This window comes from Aedes aegypti, chromosome 3 (genome assembly GCF_002204515.2).
Source record: "Aedes aegypti strain LVP_AGWG chromosome 3, AaegL5.0 Primary Assembly, whole genome shotgun sequence".
NCBI classification, from domain to species: Eukaryota; Metazoa; Arthropoda; class Insecta; order Diptera; family Culicidae; genus Aedes; species Aedes aegypti.
Window position 1 is genome coordinate 332,797,461 of NC_035109.1, and position 17,758 is coordinate 332,815,218.

General features: G+C 36.7%; 1 protein-coding gene across 6 annotated transcripts in view; it reads left to right on the plus strand.

Moving 5' to 3' along the window:
- LOC5567222 (single-stranded DNA-binding protein 3) overlaps positions 1-17,758 on the plus strand; it is a 176,423-nt gene that overhangs the window by 133,808 nt on the left and 24,857 nt on the right. For all 6 annotated transcript variants that reach the window (XM_021855253.1, XM_021855252.1, XM_021855250.1 and 3 more), the window contains 3 exons: positions 6,936-7,126; positions 7,187-7,333; positions 7,399-7,605. In XM_021855253.1, the coding sequence (XP_021710945.1) occupies positions 6,936-7,126; positions 7,187-7,333; positions 7,399-7,605 (545 nt within the window). The remainder of the gene's footprint in view (positions 1-6,935; positions 7,127-7,186; positions 7,334-7,398; positions 7,606-17,758) is intronic.

Here is a 17,758-nt window from a genome sequence, read left to right on the forward strand (position 1 = left end):
CATTTGATTTTGATGTTTGAATGTCGATCAGTTTGCCGTATGGTTGTATTGAAAAGACAAAATTGATTGTCGTGCGCCTCGAATAAAGCTATCAGAAATGATCAGCTTGATTGATTCATGAACATATTTGAGATGGTGCACATTATATCATTCCAAAATAAGTCTTCTCTATGTTTCAAAAGAATTTTTTCATGATACATGCTGCCCATAACTGCATATTTGTCACATTCCACATTTTTGGCAATTTCGAGTTAATACCGTGGAGAGTCATAAAATGATGTATACTTTTGATCAGCTTACTAAAATCTGTGATTTTGTTCTAGAAAATTCGCAAAAAATACCAAGTTGTTTTGTCACATTGCTGATTGTAACCGCATAGCAGTCACATTGAGATTAAACATGAGCCTCGTAATGTAGTAGCAAAGAAATTTCTAACAGAAATATTTTCTGACTATTCACCCAATATGCGATATGAACTGTACAAATTTTCAGCCTCAAATAAGCACTTTTGAGCTCCTGGTAATATTTTAGACACTTTAGTTTCTTCCCATACTGCCATGAATTGCACACTTGATGTTCCATTTACTTAATGCCTACTTTTGTCGAATGTTACAAATATGCAGTTATGGGCAGCATATTAGAAATATAATAAACCGTCCCACTGAGTCTCGAGGACTCAGAGGAGATGATTCCTGATTTCTGAGGTAACATCCCTAAAATTTTGGAAAAAGTTTGTTCAGAATTTAAACAATACTGGATAAATTTATGAACGAAAGATAAATACTCCTGAAAATTTAGAAAGAAATCCGTCCTGAATGTCTTCACAGATTTTGAAACAAAACTTCCTAGGAAATCGAAGGAAATCCTTCCATGATTTCAGAGAAAATTCTTTAAAGATTTTGGAGGGGATGATCTGACAATTTTGGTTTTTTTAGAATGCTGATCAATTTTTTGGTGAAGTCTCCTAACTTATTCGAAGCGAATCCTTTTCTGAGATTCTTCCAGAAAATCAAAAGTGGATTCCGAATGAATTCGTAAGAAAAAAATCAACGCTGAAAGATTTCCACGGAAATCGTAAGAAAAAACCCTCTTGGAATCATTGGAGTATTTTTTCCAAAATATTATAAAATATTTTCAAGATTATACTAATCCTAATGTTTTAGAATAATTTCAAGATTCTTATCTAATCATCAAATGGTATTTATTTTGACAATAATTAAAAATTCTGAAAATTGACCAAAAGTTGTTCATATGACCTTTCTTTTAATTTCTCCGTCATGAAACATTGTTCCACAATTTTCCTATCAAGGTTCTATAGAAAAAAAATTGAACATATCAAAAATGGGATTTTGTTTAATTCAAAATTTAGGTTTTATTTTTTGATTTTTTCATGATAACGGATTTTTTTTTTCAGTGCATATATTTTTCTTATAGTCCAAATGGTTCACTACAGCTTCTCCAATAAATGAACTGTTTTGGAGCTGTAATTCTTCAAATAAATTGCGTTTAAACACTCATAGTCCATTTTCAAAAGTTATTATTGAGTCAAAATGGTCAAATTATTTATGGAAAACACTTATTTGACCATAGCGAAAACATGTGCAAAATCAACTGCAAATGGAAGATGGTTGAGTTTTGTGACTGAACGATTTGACATGGAATTTTAAGAAGACCCTCCCACGGAGAAGATACTTTCAAAATTTCGAAAGGAATTCCTGGAAAAAGAAAATTGTTTCATGACTTCACTACGTTTTTTTACTATTTTGAAGGAAATATTCCAACGATTTTGACGATTTTTGTTTCCAAAAATTTTGTTTTTTTTATATATTTCGCCAAAAATCCTCAAAGGATTTCTGAGGAAATTATTTCACGATTTTGTAGGAGATCTTCTCTAACAATTCGAAAAAGATCCTCCCAGAATTTTGGAAAAGGTTCTCTATGAGTTCCGGAGAAGATTTTTTCAAAAGTTGTAAGAAGATCCTTCTAGTGATTCGGAAAACTTTCCTTTAGGATTTCGAAGGATTCCAGAGACAATTTTCTCAAGTTTTGTCATAGGATCCTCTAAGGTTTTTGCGTTTTTTGTTCCTAATTTGAAATAAGACCCTTTCAGCACTCAGAAGGTGGAAATTCTGGCCTTTGGAAATAAAAAAAAGATAATCTGCCTTGGAGAAAAAATCTTTTTAGAATTTACTTGAAAATTATCCCAGGACATCAGAAAAAATTCTACCAAGCTTTGGAAAAAAAATCTTTCCAGGATTTTGAAGAAGACCCTTCCGAGATTTCGCAAGATTTTTTTTTTTAAGGCACTCTGTGCTCGTGGCCACTACTGTGCCGGAATCAGCTGATCTGTGCTTCTTCTTTACCGATACAGATCTATTTTTAACTTATCTATATTTACATCTTATTTTCACTCTCTCCTACTCTTTTACTCTCATACCGAGCAGATAGGAGAGAGCTCTGTTGTTAGTGAGGCTAGCTGTCTGCGAAGAGGGTCAGTTTGTCTCAGTCACCATCTGATACTGACGGACGATGGATGAGCTCCCCAAAGCACGGTCCTCCGTGAGGCGTCTTCTGGTGGCTGTACGGGTTTTTTTGTGGAGGGGCTGGGAATCAAACCCATGACCTTCCGCTTATGAAGCGAAAGCGTAACCTCAAGGTTACAGACCCCCCAGCGCAAGATTCTATCAGAATATCAAAGGAAATTCCTGGATAAAGAAAATTCTTCCATACTATGCAGGAAATATAGAAATGTTTTTTTTTCGTCATGTTGAAAAAATAATTTCAACGTTTTTGACGGTTTTTGTTTCCAAAAGATTTCACCAAAAGTCCTCCAAGAATTGTAGAGGAAGTACACCAATAATTTCAAAGAATTTTTTTTCGGTATTTCCGAGGAAATTATTCCGCGAGTTTGTTGAAGATTCTAGAAATCCGGAGTAGATCCTCCCAGAATTTTAGAAAACGTCTTACCAGGGTTCCGAAGAAGAATCTTCCAGAATTCGTGAGAAGATCCTTCTAGTGATTCGGAAAACATTATTCTAATGATTTCACCAAAAATTCCCTAAGGATTTTGAAGAAAGTACATCAAGGATTTCGGAGAAATATTTTCAAGTCTTTCTGAGGAAATTATTCCGCGATTTTGTAGGAGATCTTCTCTAGTAAAAACATTCTTTAAGGATTTCGAAGGGTTTTAGAGACAATTTTCTCAAGTTTTGACAAAAGATCCTTTCAGGTTTTCGGAGAAGTTTTTCCTAAATTTGAAATCCCTTTAAGATTCTGTTGAGGGTGAAATTCTGGTAGGCCATTGGAAAAAAAAAACAATAATTTGATTTTTAGTGGAAAATCTTCTTGGTACATGTAAGGAATGTACGGTTTTATAATTTCAGATGAAATTTGGATGAAATTTTGCAGATTTCAGAGTCCCTGAATTGGCTCCAGAACATTCCGGAAGACCTTTTAAAAAACCTTGTTGCAAGAAATTACTCAATATGCATCATATTATACTCCCGGCGAGAAATCTTGAAGATTGATGTGTCACTTGGTTTAGTTTGTGCTGATCATATTTTGGTCCCCAGCTTAAGCTCCAGGAATCGGTTCCAAGAAATCTGGAACCGGCGGAAAGAGTCGGAATATACTAAAGGTTTATGATTCAGTTACAAACACTATGCTTTTGTTTGATCCGTACAAAATAATTTTTGAAATGTCTCAAATGACCTTCGGGTAGAGTCTACGTTACATTCGTATAAATCCGGAACCGACCGTCCGACGGGGGTTCCCCGTACAGGTCACAAAACTTGAATTTGAATAGTATTGTGGTTTTGCGTCAAAGTTTTATTAGAATCGGCTAACAATAATGGAAATTAGAGCCAGAAGATCACGAAAATTTGGTTTTAAAAGTGGGCCACAGACGCAAAGGTTCAAACCGACACAAATATGATGTTTACTTAACACTATACCATACAGTTAAATTTTCGTTCCTTCCATTCTATGTACCTCTTCGAATCGATGGAGCTGCCACGTTTAGCATAAAGTAATTTGTCTTAAAGTCATTTAGCATAAAGGTCATTCAACTGAATATTCCTCATTTTGTTTTATACCATACAAATGAAATTAGATAGATGAATAGTGGTACATAAAAGAACAGCTTGTGTTAAAAAAGGGGAAACCATCGATAAAAATAATTCCAAAAATTATATACGAGAGAACGGTAAATTGTCAATAAAAATGCTAGTAGTTACAATTCAAAATACTAGTTTAACCCTTAAAATCCCGGGACAATCCTTGAATTTTTCAATGGCTACAATTTGGAGATCGGTAGATCAATTACTCTCCTTAACTCGATATTGAAGGCACTATCGAGTTGGGGAGGTATTGAGTTACAAAACTCAAAATCAGTGCAAATGCGATCCTAGGGACCAACTCAATATCGAGATACGAAATATTCAGTAAGGGAGAATGGACTGTAAGTTGAAAAAGCGGACTGGAGGGGTCCAAAATTGTACTCAAATGGATATCTCAAAATCCAAATAAGCTAGGGTTGTGTCTCCGGTAAAGCTGTTCAGCAAATCAAGGGCTATCTGGTGATGCAAAATCTGATTGAGAATTCTGCCACTAGGTGGCGCTGCTGACAAATTTTATTCAATGGTGTGTATCCCAAGTTCCTCATCAGCTAGAAGGTTGTTGTCTTCGGCAAAGTTGTTAAGCAGAGCAAAGGCTATCTAGCAATGAAGACCTTAATTGAGAGTTTTTCCGATAGGTCAAGCCCTCATTTGACAAATTTCTTTGCCGAAGGCACCCACGTTCTAGTTGAAAAGGATCTTGAAATAGAGAAGATTGAAGATTTATTTTTACTACCGCCACCTAGAAGATTAATTACCAATCAGACTCTTCACAGACAGATAGCCCTTAATCTACTGATCTTTGCCTAAAACATCAACCTTCTGGTTGATTAGGATCTTGAGATCTAGAAGATTGATGATGTATTTTTACTAGCGCCACTTAGCGGATGTTGTCAATCTATTCTCCGCCAGATAGCTCTTCATCTGCTGAACAGTTTTGCCGAAGACACCAATCTTCTAGCTCATAAGGATCGTAAGATACAAACAATTGAAAACAAACTGTTGCTAGCGGCATCTAGCGGATAAATTCTCATTCAGATTCTTTGTCCTCAGATAGCCCTCAATCTGCTTAATAGCTTTGCTGAAAAACTTCAATCTTCTAGCTGATAGGGATCTTGAGGTAGAAAAGATTGAAAATTTAATTTTACTAGCGCCACCTAGCGAATTAATTTGCCGAAAAATTAACCTTCTAGCTCACCTGGATGTTGAGATATCCGGTTGAGGCCAACTTCAAAACCCTTTTGTCCACGCTTTTTCCGTTGCTTATAAAAGGCAGAGAGGCAGCGGGATGTCTCACCCAAGCATCGAAATACCAACTAACCGCATTTAATTCAAAATTTATTTCAAATTAATTGATCTACTTGTCTCTGAGTTGTGGCCATTCACAAATTCAAGGTGCATCCCGGGATATTAAGGGTTAACAAAGTAATTAGAAACAAACAGCCTATGATAAAATGAAGGAAAAATCACATATGAAAGTGTTAGCAATTATAACGGCAAACAGCATTTTCAAATTTCCAATGCCAAATGACTTTTTATGCCAAATGACCGTTATTCCAAATTATTTAATGCTAAACGGATTTATGTCAAATGGCTTTATGCCGAATGATTTTATGCCGGTTTATGGACAAAAGGTCGAAAGATAAAACGTCGAAAGGACAAAATGTCGAAAATGATTTGCTTGGTGGGAACGATTTCCTTCTTTGAAAAAAGGATTTTCGACCATTAGTTTCTCTTTTTTATTCTTCGACCTTTTGTCCTTTCGACCTTTTGTCTTTCCACCTTTTGTCATGGATTCCTTTAAGCCAAATGACGTTCCCCCTTTTACCAGATCGATTCCTATAGCTTTTTCGAATGTGTGTCAGAATAACTACAAATGGATGACTTTTTGAACCGTACGCACCCGTTCAATTAATTATTCTTTTCTTTGATGATTGAGCATCCGTTTGATATTTTCCTGGACCAGAGAACTTATTTCCACCCTTCGTTGCAATGAATGACGAAACAAAAAATCCACGAGAGCTGTAACAACAATGTGTTTTTCAATATTTAATTCCAACTTAAATTATTTCGATTTCGTTCGTATTCTTATAAAATCGAACATAAACTTCAAAAGAGATTTATTGAAATCGTACATAGTTCTTCAAAGTTTTGTGATTTTTTTACACGACATTGGAATCTTACACAGTTAAGTAGAAATTCACAAAGTTCTTGATACAAAAATTGCAAAAAAGGAAATTTAGATTTAGTATAAGGGTCACTTACATCCTTGTTTGTCTTAATCCCTCATTGCTATTTTGTTGTCAGCTCTTGTCAGCGGTATACATACTTAGTGCAAATTTGTGTTGTTTTCAGTTGACTTTGTATTGTTAGCGTACGTTTTGATTGTTTTAACAATAAAAATAATATTTAGTTACATATTAGAATATTCATTCAAAAAAATGTTCTAAAATTACATTCTTCTCTTTCTTTTCTAAAAATATGGCATCCCGCTAAAACAATTCGCTGTGTTAAATCAACACTCGATTCGATTATACGTGTATCCGTGTAATAACCACAATCATCGCCAACTGTCATCATAACATAACTCATCACTTGGTTCGCTCATTGGTTCATCCATCATCGATTACTTCATCACCATAATACCCATCGCGGTCATCACCCTGTGCTAATAACGGACGACTCCCTTCATCCAACTGACCGCCGCTTGTAACATATACCTGCCTATTCACTCGCTCGCTCTATATGTGTCTTCGTTCGGCCCCTCGAACAATCGAAACCACCACGACTAATTGTGCTTTCCACAATGTGCCAATGCAGGCCCCCCTGGAATGGGTCCGATGAATCCTAGAATGAATCCACCTCGCGGGCCCGGAATGGGTCCCATGGGCGCCGGCACGTACGGACCGGGAATGCGCGGTCCACCACCGAACAGCAGCCTTGGCCCCGGCGGTATGCCCCCGATGGGAATGGCCGGCGGACGGCCCCAGTGGCAACCCAACACGTCATCGGTGAGTGACCAAAAGTTTAATAGCAAGTTAAGAACAAGGTCTTATATAAATTCTTTCCAGCCCATGAACTATTCATCCTCGTCACCCGGAAACTACGGTGGTCCACCGGGACCAAGTGGACCGCCCGGTCCCGGAACGCCCATCATGCCATCACCTCAAGATTCATCCAACTCCGGCGGCGAGAACATGTACACACCAATGAAGCCCGTAAGTAGACCCGACCCGATTAACCCTGATAAACTCAGTATCATAACCCACCAACCACCTTTCAGGAATTCCCCATGGTCGGCGGCTCGGACGGTAGTGGCCCGATGGGTGGACCCATGGGGCCCAACTCGATGGGCGGCCCGGTACTTAACAACGACGGCCTGGACGGTATGAAGAACAGCCCGGCGAACGGGCCCGGAACGCCCCGGGAGGACTCCGGCAGCGGTATGGGCGACTACAACCTCGGTGGCTTCGGTGGACCCGGAGAAAATGTAAGTTTCGAATCGTTTTGAACGTCTGTGGGACCTTTGCGGGTCCTCCATAGCCCTCTCAACTGAACCCGTTGTAAGGGATTTCTTAAAGTGTGTTTTCTTTCTACGTCGTTTGTCGATCTGTTTTCTTGTTCTTGTGTTATCTGTACAGAAAATGTGGTCATAGGTGTTCCCGAAAGTTTCGTACTTCTGGGAGCAAACTAAATGTTGAACGATATTCGCACTAGAAAAGTGATTCTCTTTTAACAAGGATTTTGTAATTTAATGCATTTTGTTATAATGAACCCTTAAATCATTACCTTTTAAGTTAGCTTTTACACGGTGATGGGTGTGACTAATACTGACGGAAACACGATGATATTTTTCGATGTAACTAATCCGAATGGTTCCCTGATTCCTCGAATTCCCATTAATTCTCCTCAACTAACACGAATCTTCGTTTTTTTTGTACATAGTTGCGCACTAATTTGTTTGTTAATTTAATGTTCCTCTTTTTCTTGATTTTCTGATTACGCTTAAGTAGAAATTTGAATCTTGAATGAATGAATCACTTGCGAGTAGGAACTAAAGCTCCCTGAGCGTTCAAAAAAGAGTACGAATATTGATGTGTAAATATTTGTTCAATTAAAACAATCAACAGACGATACGGGAAAGAAAACAACAAATGAAAAGAAATCTAAAGAAAATAGCATCAGGTTTAAGCTTAAAAGAAAAAAAACCTCCCACCCCCATGTACGTTTCTCACCCGATATGAGTTTGTAAGAAAAATCTCCTTCTCTTCTCTTTATTTTTATTATCATTTCCAATAGTTCTATGATCAAATATCGTTTCGGTTCAAACTGCGTACACATGTATTTGTTTATCTGTTACGAATCACACTCTAACGGCAATAGTTTTGTTTTATTTGTCTTCGTTTCGTTTAATCAATAGTGTCCGGTTTTCATTTTTGCCCCGGAACGAACCGGGTTCGTTCGACTAGCTATTGTGAGGCACACATTTATGTCGTCCATTTTTTTTGTCTCTGAACAACCACAATAATCCTGTATCAAACACACACACGCAACACACATTTATGCAAACGTTAAACTAAGTTATATGTTGTTAAAATCCACCTATGTATGTTCGGTAAATGTTTCGGTTTAACCAGTTGTAATCATTGTTTACTTATTAACTCTCAATTTTGGTTTATTTTTTATTCGATGAAAACATCATATGTTTGTGTTTTTTATTTTGGTAACATCACGATTAACTTTGCACCTTGTCGTTTATTGATTGCTGAGTATCGAAGCAAAGGAAAGAAAGTGCACACACACATATTATATTGAGTGAACAATCAATGAGAATATATACTAAGGTGTGGAAGAGGAAGCAATGGCTATGTACTAGTAAAGAGAAAAAAACGTAAACAAAAATAACTACGTCACTTATTTACACGGCTTCTTATGGGAGGTCGCTTGCTTGTAGTTGTGGAACTTTTTGCACCGTACACGGATGTCACGCACACTAAATGTCTTCTTCCTCACCTCGGTATATATTCTCATTGGTGAACAATCACTTTGTACATAATGTAATTCAATATTTTCATTCTCAAAAGCAAAAATCTAGAGAAACAGTCAATTATTCCCGCAGAAAACTGGATCAATTGGTGACATTCAAAAAAAATTTCAGCGGAAGCAGCTGCCTGGTTCTTTAGATATACGCTCTTTAAGGGCAATTGACACCGTCTTCACAACCAAAGGCTGGTTCCAACTTTTGGAGCGGGAATTGCACTCACGTTTCGTGGTACTCACAATACGCCTAAGCGACTGACGCCACTATAGTGTGGCTATAGTCACAAGATCACAAAGCCCTAAAGGTGTAGCCCACCTTATGAAAGACTTTCACTAATCGGGCTGAATTTTGAGCTGTCAAATATTCTAGAACAAAATAAATTATAGCTAGAACCATTTACAAATTCCGTTTTACGTCAGAAAGTGATGTTTGCTTTCGATTTAGGTGAGCTATTAAAACCCCAATTTAAACGTAGTGCATCAACATAGTGCAACGAACGAAATTCGAATGTATGAGGGTGACGATGAATCGAAATCAAACCTCAATTTTCAAGAGCATGGAAAATCGAACACCCTTTAAGATTGAAAACTTGATCGATTGATTACTAGTTGGTGGTGCCAATCGATCAAGTTTTCAGTTTAACTGGTGTTCGGCTCTCCAGATTTGTGCTCTTGAAAAATGGTGATTTCGCGTCTTCACCTTAAGAGTAAAATAACCACCAAACCAGTTTTTTGCTCATAATCGAAGCAATATTCATTAAAATCTATCATTGCGTTGCATTTGCTATCTCTAATGCAGGGATAGACTATTATGAGAATTTCATTAAATTCGAAATAAAAATCTGCAGTCTACCATAAACTTGTAGACAATAGATAAAATAAGGCATTCATCAATTATAAAAATCTACGTTTGAAACATATTTATAGCGAACTTTATCGCACTGTTCGATTGATTTGGTCTGAAAAAATGAAAATAGCTTAACGTTCATCGTCATCATCGAAGCTTCAACAGCAGTTTCCCTGTTCAAAAAAGAAATTTGTTTCACGAAAATGTGTTCCCTGTGTTTCGGTTGGAGAATAGAATACAACGAACACATTTTCATGTGAGCTTTTATAATTTTGATCGAAAAAACTGCATTTGAAATTTCTCAAATTGATGACGGATCCTGCCCCCTTGAAAAAAAAACTGTCTAAAAAGAACGCTTTCATGTTTAAAATACACTTTTTGTTGTGGGCTGTTGTGAACGGCTTTCTTGACAAATAAACATAAGTATTTTTATTTGTTCTGAATTTTGGCAGATAGTCGACTGAAATATCTGAATCTCTCTCTTTTTGCGTGGTGACAAAACTCGAATTGCAAGAAGCGACTCGCGTCGTTATTCAAATGGAGGATTACTTTATTTGTGTCAAGTATTGTCACCTCACTATAGGAGACTGAGATTTCTCACATCGCTTTACTCGTAGAAGTGAAGTGGCTTACCATGTAATCCAAATGAGATATCTCATACTGTCAGCTCCTGTACCGAGATTTCTCACTCCATTTCACTTGTAGAATATGCAAAAATTCTGCCCGATGCTTTACCCACAGAGAAATAGACGTAACATTTAGAACAAATCACGATCAAAGTCATAGTCACCCAATGCTAAAATCGTTGTGTTTGGCTGATGGTCCAACAGATGGCTTTAGTGTGTAAACGTCAAACGCGAACAAAAACAATGCGAGCGCAGCAGAACAACTACAATATATTTGAATCGTCCGTTAAAAAGGTGGTCGATAATGGGAGCGTGACGTATGTTTTCCTGTGCTTTATTTATCAGTCACTCGTCTTATTCTACGCGTCGGGTGATATGACACGGTGTCGAAAAAGGTGCCAGAAGCCGAATTCCTTCCATTTGAGTAAATTTTTGGGCTTAGTCTACAACCTCAATTCAGACGAGTTTAGTTATTTGATAGGTTTCTCACTTAACTGTACTCCGTAACTGGTCGTATCACGTCGTGTGAAGTGAGACCGACTCTTCTCCACTTACCCGGCTTACAGAATTAGCCTGACCACGTATTGCATAATTAGTTCCCAATTGATTTCAAAGCACGATCAAAATGAGCGAAGAAAAACATCGCATCTGTATTGGTCCATGATCGACAATGCTCTGCAAGAAAATTCCACGGATCGCGATTATCTGAAAAATGGTGATATATCGTTGCAGTGATAATATTTAAAAATCTCCATATGTTGCAGATTATACAAAATTTGGATCATGTGCGTCCTTGAAGAACGAAGAATTTCAAGCCTACTTGAATTTCGACGTTGCGTTTGAATTGCGCTTTACCGCCGCCGCTCGATGTGGATTTCAAATGAGCGCCAAAATAACAAGCCTGATAAACATCAGCAGCAAAGGAGAGCCCCGAAGAGAGAGCGATGATAAAACCCATTTTTCTCGCTTATTTACCCTTGGGGGTAGGTGTTTTACTCTAGTGGCATGATAAACAATCCCCGAAGATCTGAGAGCAATAGTATCCCCCAGACTTGGAGCTTGATTAGATGGGTTTTATCATGCACTGTTAGCCCCCGATATAATCAGAGCTGCAGCAGTAGGCGATAGACATACTCTCACGATGTGTTACGGATCATGATTGTTACAGAGAGCGATAAGTGAGAGATACTCTAAATTTTCTCAAAATTAAACCTCTGAGCCTGACTATAAGGGAAAAAAAGTCTTCCTTTAACGATGACTTAGGAAAATTTGGACTTTTCTTCTATATAGTTATCATGATAAATTTACACCGTCAGCAGCCAAAGGTTACACAGACTGAACATAACTATTGACATAGAGCATACCTTTAACGAAAAGCTTCCTCTATCTGGGGCAGAGATCGAATCCCAACTAAGTTATATTTATAATACGCTTAAGGCAATCCCAAAATCCCAAGAAGAACGTCACAATGTCCAACCTTAGCATCTACTCACGTTTTAAAAAGCATCAAATTGAAAACTAAACTAAGTGAACGAACAGTCCAATATTCTTGTTCTAAGCTTATTATTAACGTCGTTCTTGGAAAATTTATCTCCATATATCATGCGCATTCCTGATTGAACTGATTGTGTATTAATCTCAGGATCTATAGTAAACTTATTTCACGCTATTTTGAAATTTTAAATGGATTTTTTTCCTAAATAGGGTCCTAAAATGTTTAATAAAATCTTGTTTTTATTTGATAACACAAGAAAACATGTTACTGCAAATTCTTAAGCATTTTTTTCCTAAAATAACGACTGTATTATAATTAAACTTTAATTTAAAAATTGAGTCCATAAATGAACCTTGACACTTTTGATCATGTTTGACGTTCGCTTAGTTGACAAAAACACCACATGGCTTTTAGATTTAACACTGGCGTTGTTCCTATCTGACATTTCAGAAGGGATACGGAAAACAAAATACACCCACAATTTGAGTTTAAGCCAAGGGGTGTGACAATATCTAAAAAAATAAAAAAAAGTGTTTTACTTAAACAAACAAAAACATTAAAAAATTTAGTAAACATTTGTTTTTGGCCTAAACTTAGGCGTTTGGCACTAAATATGGGACAGGGCTTTAGGAACCTATTAAAGAAGAAGACCTTCATCCAAAATCTTCTGTTGGAATCTCACATGCTCATTCATGCATTCTTTTGAAGAACATTTATTATAATCTTTAGTATTATGTTTGATGAACTCTTTCGAAGATGGCAAAACTTGTGGAAGTTTTATTGAATTCTTTTGAATTCTTATCAGTTACAATTACAATCTACTCACAAAATTGATTATAATTTGGACCCCTAAGTTGCTTTGGTTAGCTGATTGGCGGGATCCAGCAAATATTTTGACAAATTTGTGGCGGCTATCCGACTATGCAGATCTCTTTCGAGAATCTTTACTGATTTCTCTCATACTTCACACAAATCAAAGACTACAAGTGGTAGTCGAAATACGCGTATCTGTCAAAGATAAGCATTTAGGGGCGGAATTACTTTTAAGTTTCTCTATTGAGATACTGCTTAGAGGATTCGGGTACATTAATAAGAATCAAAGACCTGTTGCTTAGACAATTCCTATCGATATTCTTGGATGATACTTAACCACCAGTATGTGAAGTTGCCATCTTTTCGATTCCAACATGTTCTAAGCAACCGTTGGATACTCAAATATATTGTGATGCGGATACTCCATTGATCTTGGCTACTGTCAAATCCAATAGATGGGATTGGGGTTGTCATATACGTGTACTTAACGATACCATTTATTGATTCTTCCAAGGTCTTTGCGAGATATTTCACAGGTTTATCATGACGAAGATTTATTATTAGGTGTGTCCTGTTCTTCTAAACCAAATACTTTAAATTATTGGTTGATTTTTGGCGAGACATGCATCATTTCATTGTATTCTATTATTGATGAATTAGTGTTCTCTGGTGCATGGTGGATTTCCCCTTAAAATTTTTAACAAATGTTCCTGCAGGATTTTGTTGAAATATTTCGTTTTTCTTTATTGAAGTAAAAAGTGCAGTTTAATGAAAATATACTTCAATGATTCGTCACGACAATTACTCTACGAATTTGATTAAAGATCTTCATTCTCTCAATCTAGGAAGGACGTGATTTTTAATTCGGCTGGAAATATTACAAACCCTACTAATGTCAACAATATTATTGAATTTTGACATGTTTCCGATGAGTTTTATGATTGAATCATTTTGGAAGGCATGAGTGTGATCGAGTGATTTTGCATCAAAATCTCATGCGTGAGTTTGGCGAAGCCCATCAGAAATGAGTACGCTCTGCATCTTAAGGCCCAAACGAAATGATAGTGGAACGGCAACTGAAAGCGGAATCGGTTCGCCAACTTGAACTATAACATGCTTGTCGACTGAGTGTTGGTTCACTTTGATTCGTAAACAGCTCGGTCGAGATGGTGTGGTCCATTTTGGTCGCGTCGGTTCCGCTTCCGTTGCCGTTCCACTATCATTGCATTTGAGCTTTGAGTCTACCAATACTGTTTCTGGTGTTCCGGATGAGATCGACAAAGACGCCATAGTACAAAAACAATGGCCGTGGTACAATGCATGTGGACGCTTCGTACACACCTTTTTTTTTCGCTGAAATCTGCAATATTTTGCTGAAATTTATCGAGCTGATTTTTCCAGCACTTCAAATTGCTGAGTTTCAGTAGCAATTCGTTTTACTGAAAAAGTTTTTTACAGCAATTTACTGAAGCGTGGCAAATTTCAGTAAATATTTGCTGATTTCAGCAAAAAATTTGTTGATTTCAGCAAATAATAATGTGGGATGTACTACGGCCAGAAAAGATTAAAAATTTTAGCAGCGGTGCCCTAGCATCTCATATATTTAGGATGCCTTGAGGAGCTATGTGCGTTAACACAATATTTTTCCTATTATAGTACCGTCTAGCTTCAATTTCAACCTTTACAGTACTGATCGAAGTTTCAGAACTCTGTAACTTTGATGAAATTCTCAGAACTAATCACAAATGAGTTATTTATTTGGTTCATGCATTGAATCCCAGGTAACCAATAAGCACTTGAAACAGCATCCATTCTGCATTATATACGCCTACACGGCAGTGTATATAATGCTCATGGACCGTATAGCTGCATGGCGTGCTACCCAAAAGCAGGTTTTGGCGAAATAACGGGCTGCTTCAGTGCTATACCTTCAGGAACGTTTCATTTTACTGTCAAAAAAGCGTAACGCCTCCGAAAGGGCAAACCAAAACAAAAAAGTTTTCCACCTCCTCCTCCTTGTATCTCTCATCTCGCTGTTGTTGTTGGAATTTATTGGATACTTTTCAATGTTGCGGTGCATGTTTTTTGCCTCTCATTGCTGATTGCGAATTGAACTGGTGATCCGGTGATTGCTGATGCTGATAGAAGTGTCTCACGCTGCAATGTATGCTACAGACGATGCAGTTCCGAGCACAGATTTCAGACATTCATTAAGAAACGTTCTGACCAAAGGTTCATTCAATTATTGAGCAGATAACGAATATCTTTGATATTAGATATGCGAGGTTGTGATTATTAGGTGCTAATGCGGGAACAAGTTCCAAGTGGTTCAATCAAGATTAAGTCAAATCATATTTATTCCCTAATACCACATCAGCCAGCGACATTTTTGATCGTGATACCAGCCAGCTCGCGAAAAAAAATTGGCGCCTTCAGGCTAGCTGATTTCTGCCTCGATAGATATTGAGGATTTTGCCCTCCAATAGACTCACACCTAAATAATTTTGTCCCACCATAATATTCTCCCACCATGTTTGCCATATATAAAACCAACAAGTAACGCACATGTAACGCATTATGTTGGATTGTACATTGAATGCAAGGTGCGTGCTTCTATGAAAGTGCCATATAAACTGACGTGTGAGTATTTATGTTGAAAATGTGCACGATAATCTATTCCTCAACTAAACGAACAATATTTTTTTTGCTTTAAAAATGTTTTCCCTCACCCGTAATCGACTCCACCAAATGCTAAAACAAGGCACGGGTGTGAGCGAGACGAAATACAATGTCAAACATGTAACATACTACCTGCGCCACTTTTTCATTGCATTCTAACAGCAACAAAAGAGCATTTCTATTGCTGAATAGCGAAAATATCCTTTGCAGTGGAAATGCCTGTTAACAACTAAAAGATTTGAAATGGCAAAGCTTATGCTGATTCAAGGCAGGTAAGCAATCCAACTGCTTGAACAGGGCAACAGGCAGATCAAATGCTGTAAGCAGTCTATTGTGTGGCCTATTGGAATGCTTAATGGTTACCAGGGATGTTTCTAATTTGATGATGGTGCTAGACTTAGCTTCAAATTTGTTGGGGTACCTAGGGTATTTCGAAATGGAAATGATGTGAAAATTCAACAATTATCAATGATTTTTTTGGCAGAATGTATTAAATGTTTCAGTAAAGAGTTAATTACGACAAATGGTGAATTTGTCAAGAACGGTGAAAAATCATCAGATTTCTTTAAAATACAGCAGTTTTATCAGCTAAAAAAATCAGTTCGGCAAATTTCAGCAAAATTTTGCTGAATACAGCGAAAAATATTTGTTGTATTGTATTCAATGGACTGACGCAAATTTTAAAATTTTGGTTTCTCTATGCTTATACGATGTTAATTAAGGCCAATAGCATATTTCCAAACTTTGAAATGATTTGGAAGAAATTTGGCTGTGCGCACTGTATGGATTGTATGGAAATTACTATGGAAAGGCCAGTATTTTTTGTACAGACATGTATCTCTGCATCACAATATTATAAGGAAAAGTTTATCAGCCAAACCTCCCAAAGTGATATTTTCCTAACTACAACTTTAACGAAGACCACATTTTGATATGACGTCTGAATAAATAGAATAAATTGTTATACACCAATATGAAGTGATTTTGCAATTTACATGCTTCATCAACTGTTCGGCAGGCATCAGTTGTTTTCTTGGTGGGAAGAATTATTATTAATTATCTCTTAGAGATCAGAATAATCCAGGTTACTGTGTTCTACTGCAAGAATGCAGTGTTGTTCCTCATGATTTAGACTTTGGAATCAATAATAACAAATTATCCAAAAATCTAATCAAAATGTGGTCTTCGGCAAAGTTGTGCTTGGGAAGATTTCACTTGTGAAGAGTTTGTTCACTATTTCATAAAATATTATGACGAGGAGTTACTAGTACTAAATACAGAAACTTGGCATTTTTTATAGTAATTTCCATTAAAATTTCAAATTTTAAAAAGCGAATTTTCATTCCAATCAATTCAAACTTTGGGGGAAAGAATTTCACCATTATTGACTATGTTTAAAATTAGGGGAAAATCACCTAGTATCCAAACATTTGAATACTTGAATGTATTTTTACTTGAACGTTTTAAATCTAAATTTGACTATTTTTTGCGATCTTCTGTGTGTGTCTTCATTATTTAGAAGTCAAATCGTGTGTTACCTTCATAAATGTGTGTATGTCGTGTGTGTACATTTTCATTCAATACAAAAAAACTTCCGTTAAATTTTTCGTTTATCACAAAAAAGAGAAGATAGAAGATTGTATCATTTCATACAAATATTTGAATAGATTTAGTTACCCTTAAACACTCAAATTGACCCACAACTGTCAAACACTCTTAGAAAAAAACAACTTCTTAAAAAGCGGTATCTTCGAGTAAGTCTCGAGCAGGACAAAGGGAAGGAACACACCATCGAACATCCTTCCCAAAACAAGTTTGAGATCAAGCAAGATTGAGAGATTGACACTGAAACTGTCACACTTGACGTGAACCCGTATCAAAATAAAAATAAAGAGAAAGAGATCGGATTTTTCCTCCACTTTCCCCCATGAATTGTTTAGATTTAATAGCCTAAGAAACTGAAAGAAACTGAACGTTGGAAAAATTGGAACAGCTGTTGACTTATTAGATTACTTAAGACGCGCCAACGGAGATCGTTGAAGGAGAAACTAATCTACTTATATGATTGTATGTGTAAATCTTCATTATTGGTAAAGAAAAGGAAAAGCTGTTAACCTGTAAGGTTAAAGGCAGTTTCAGCTAA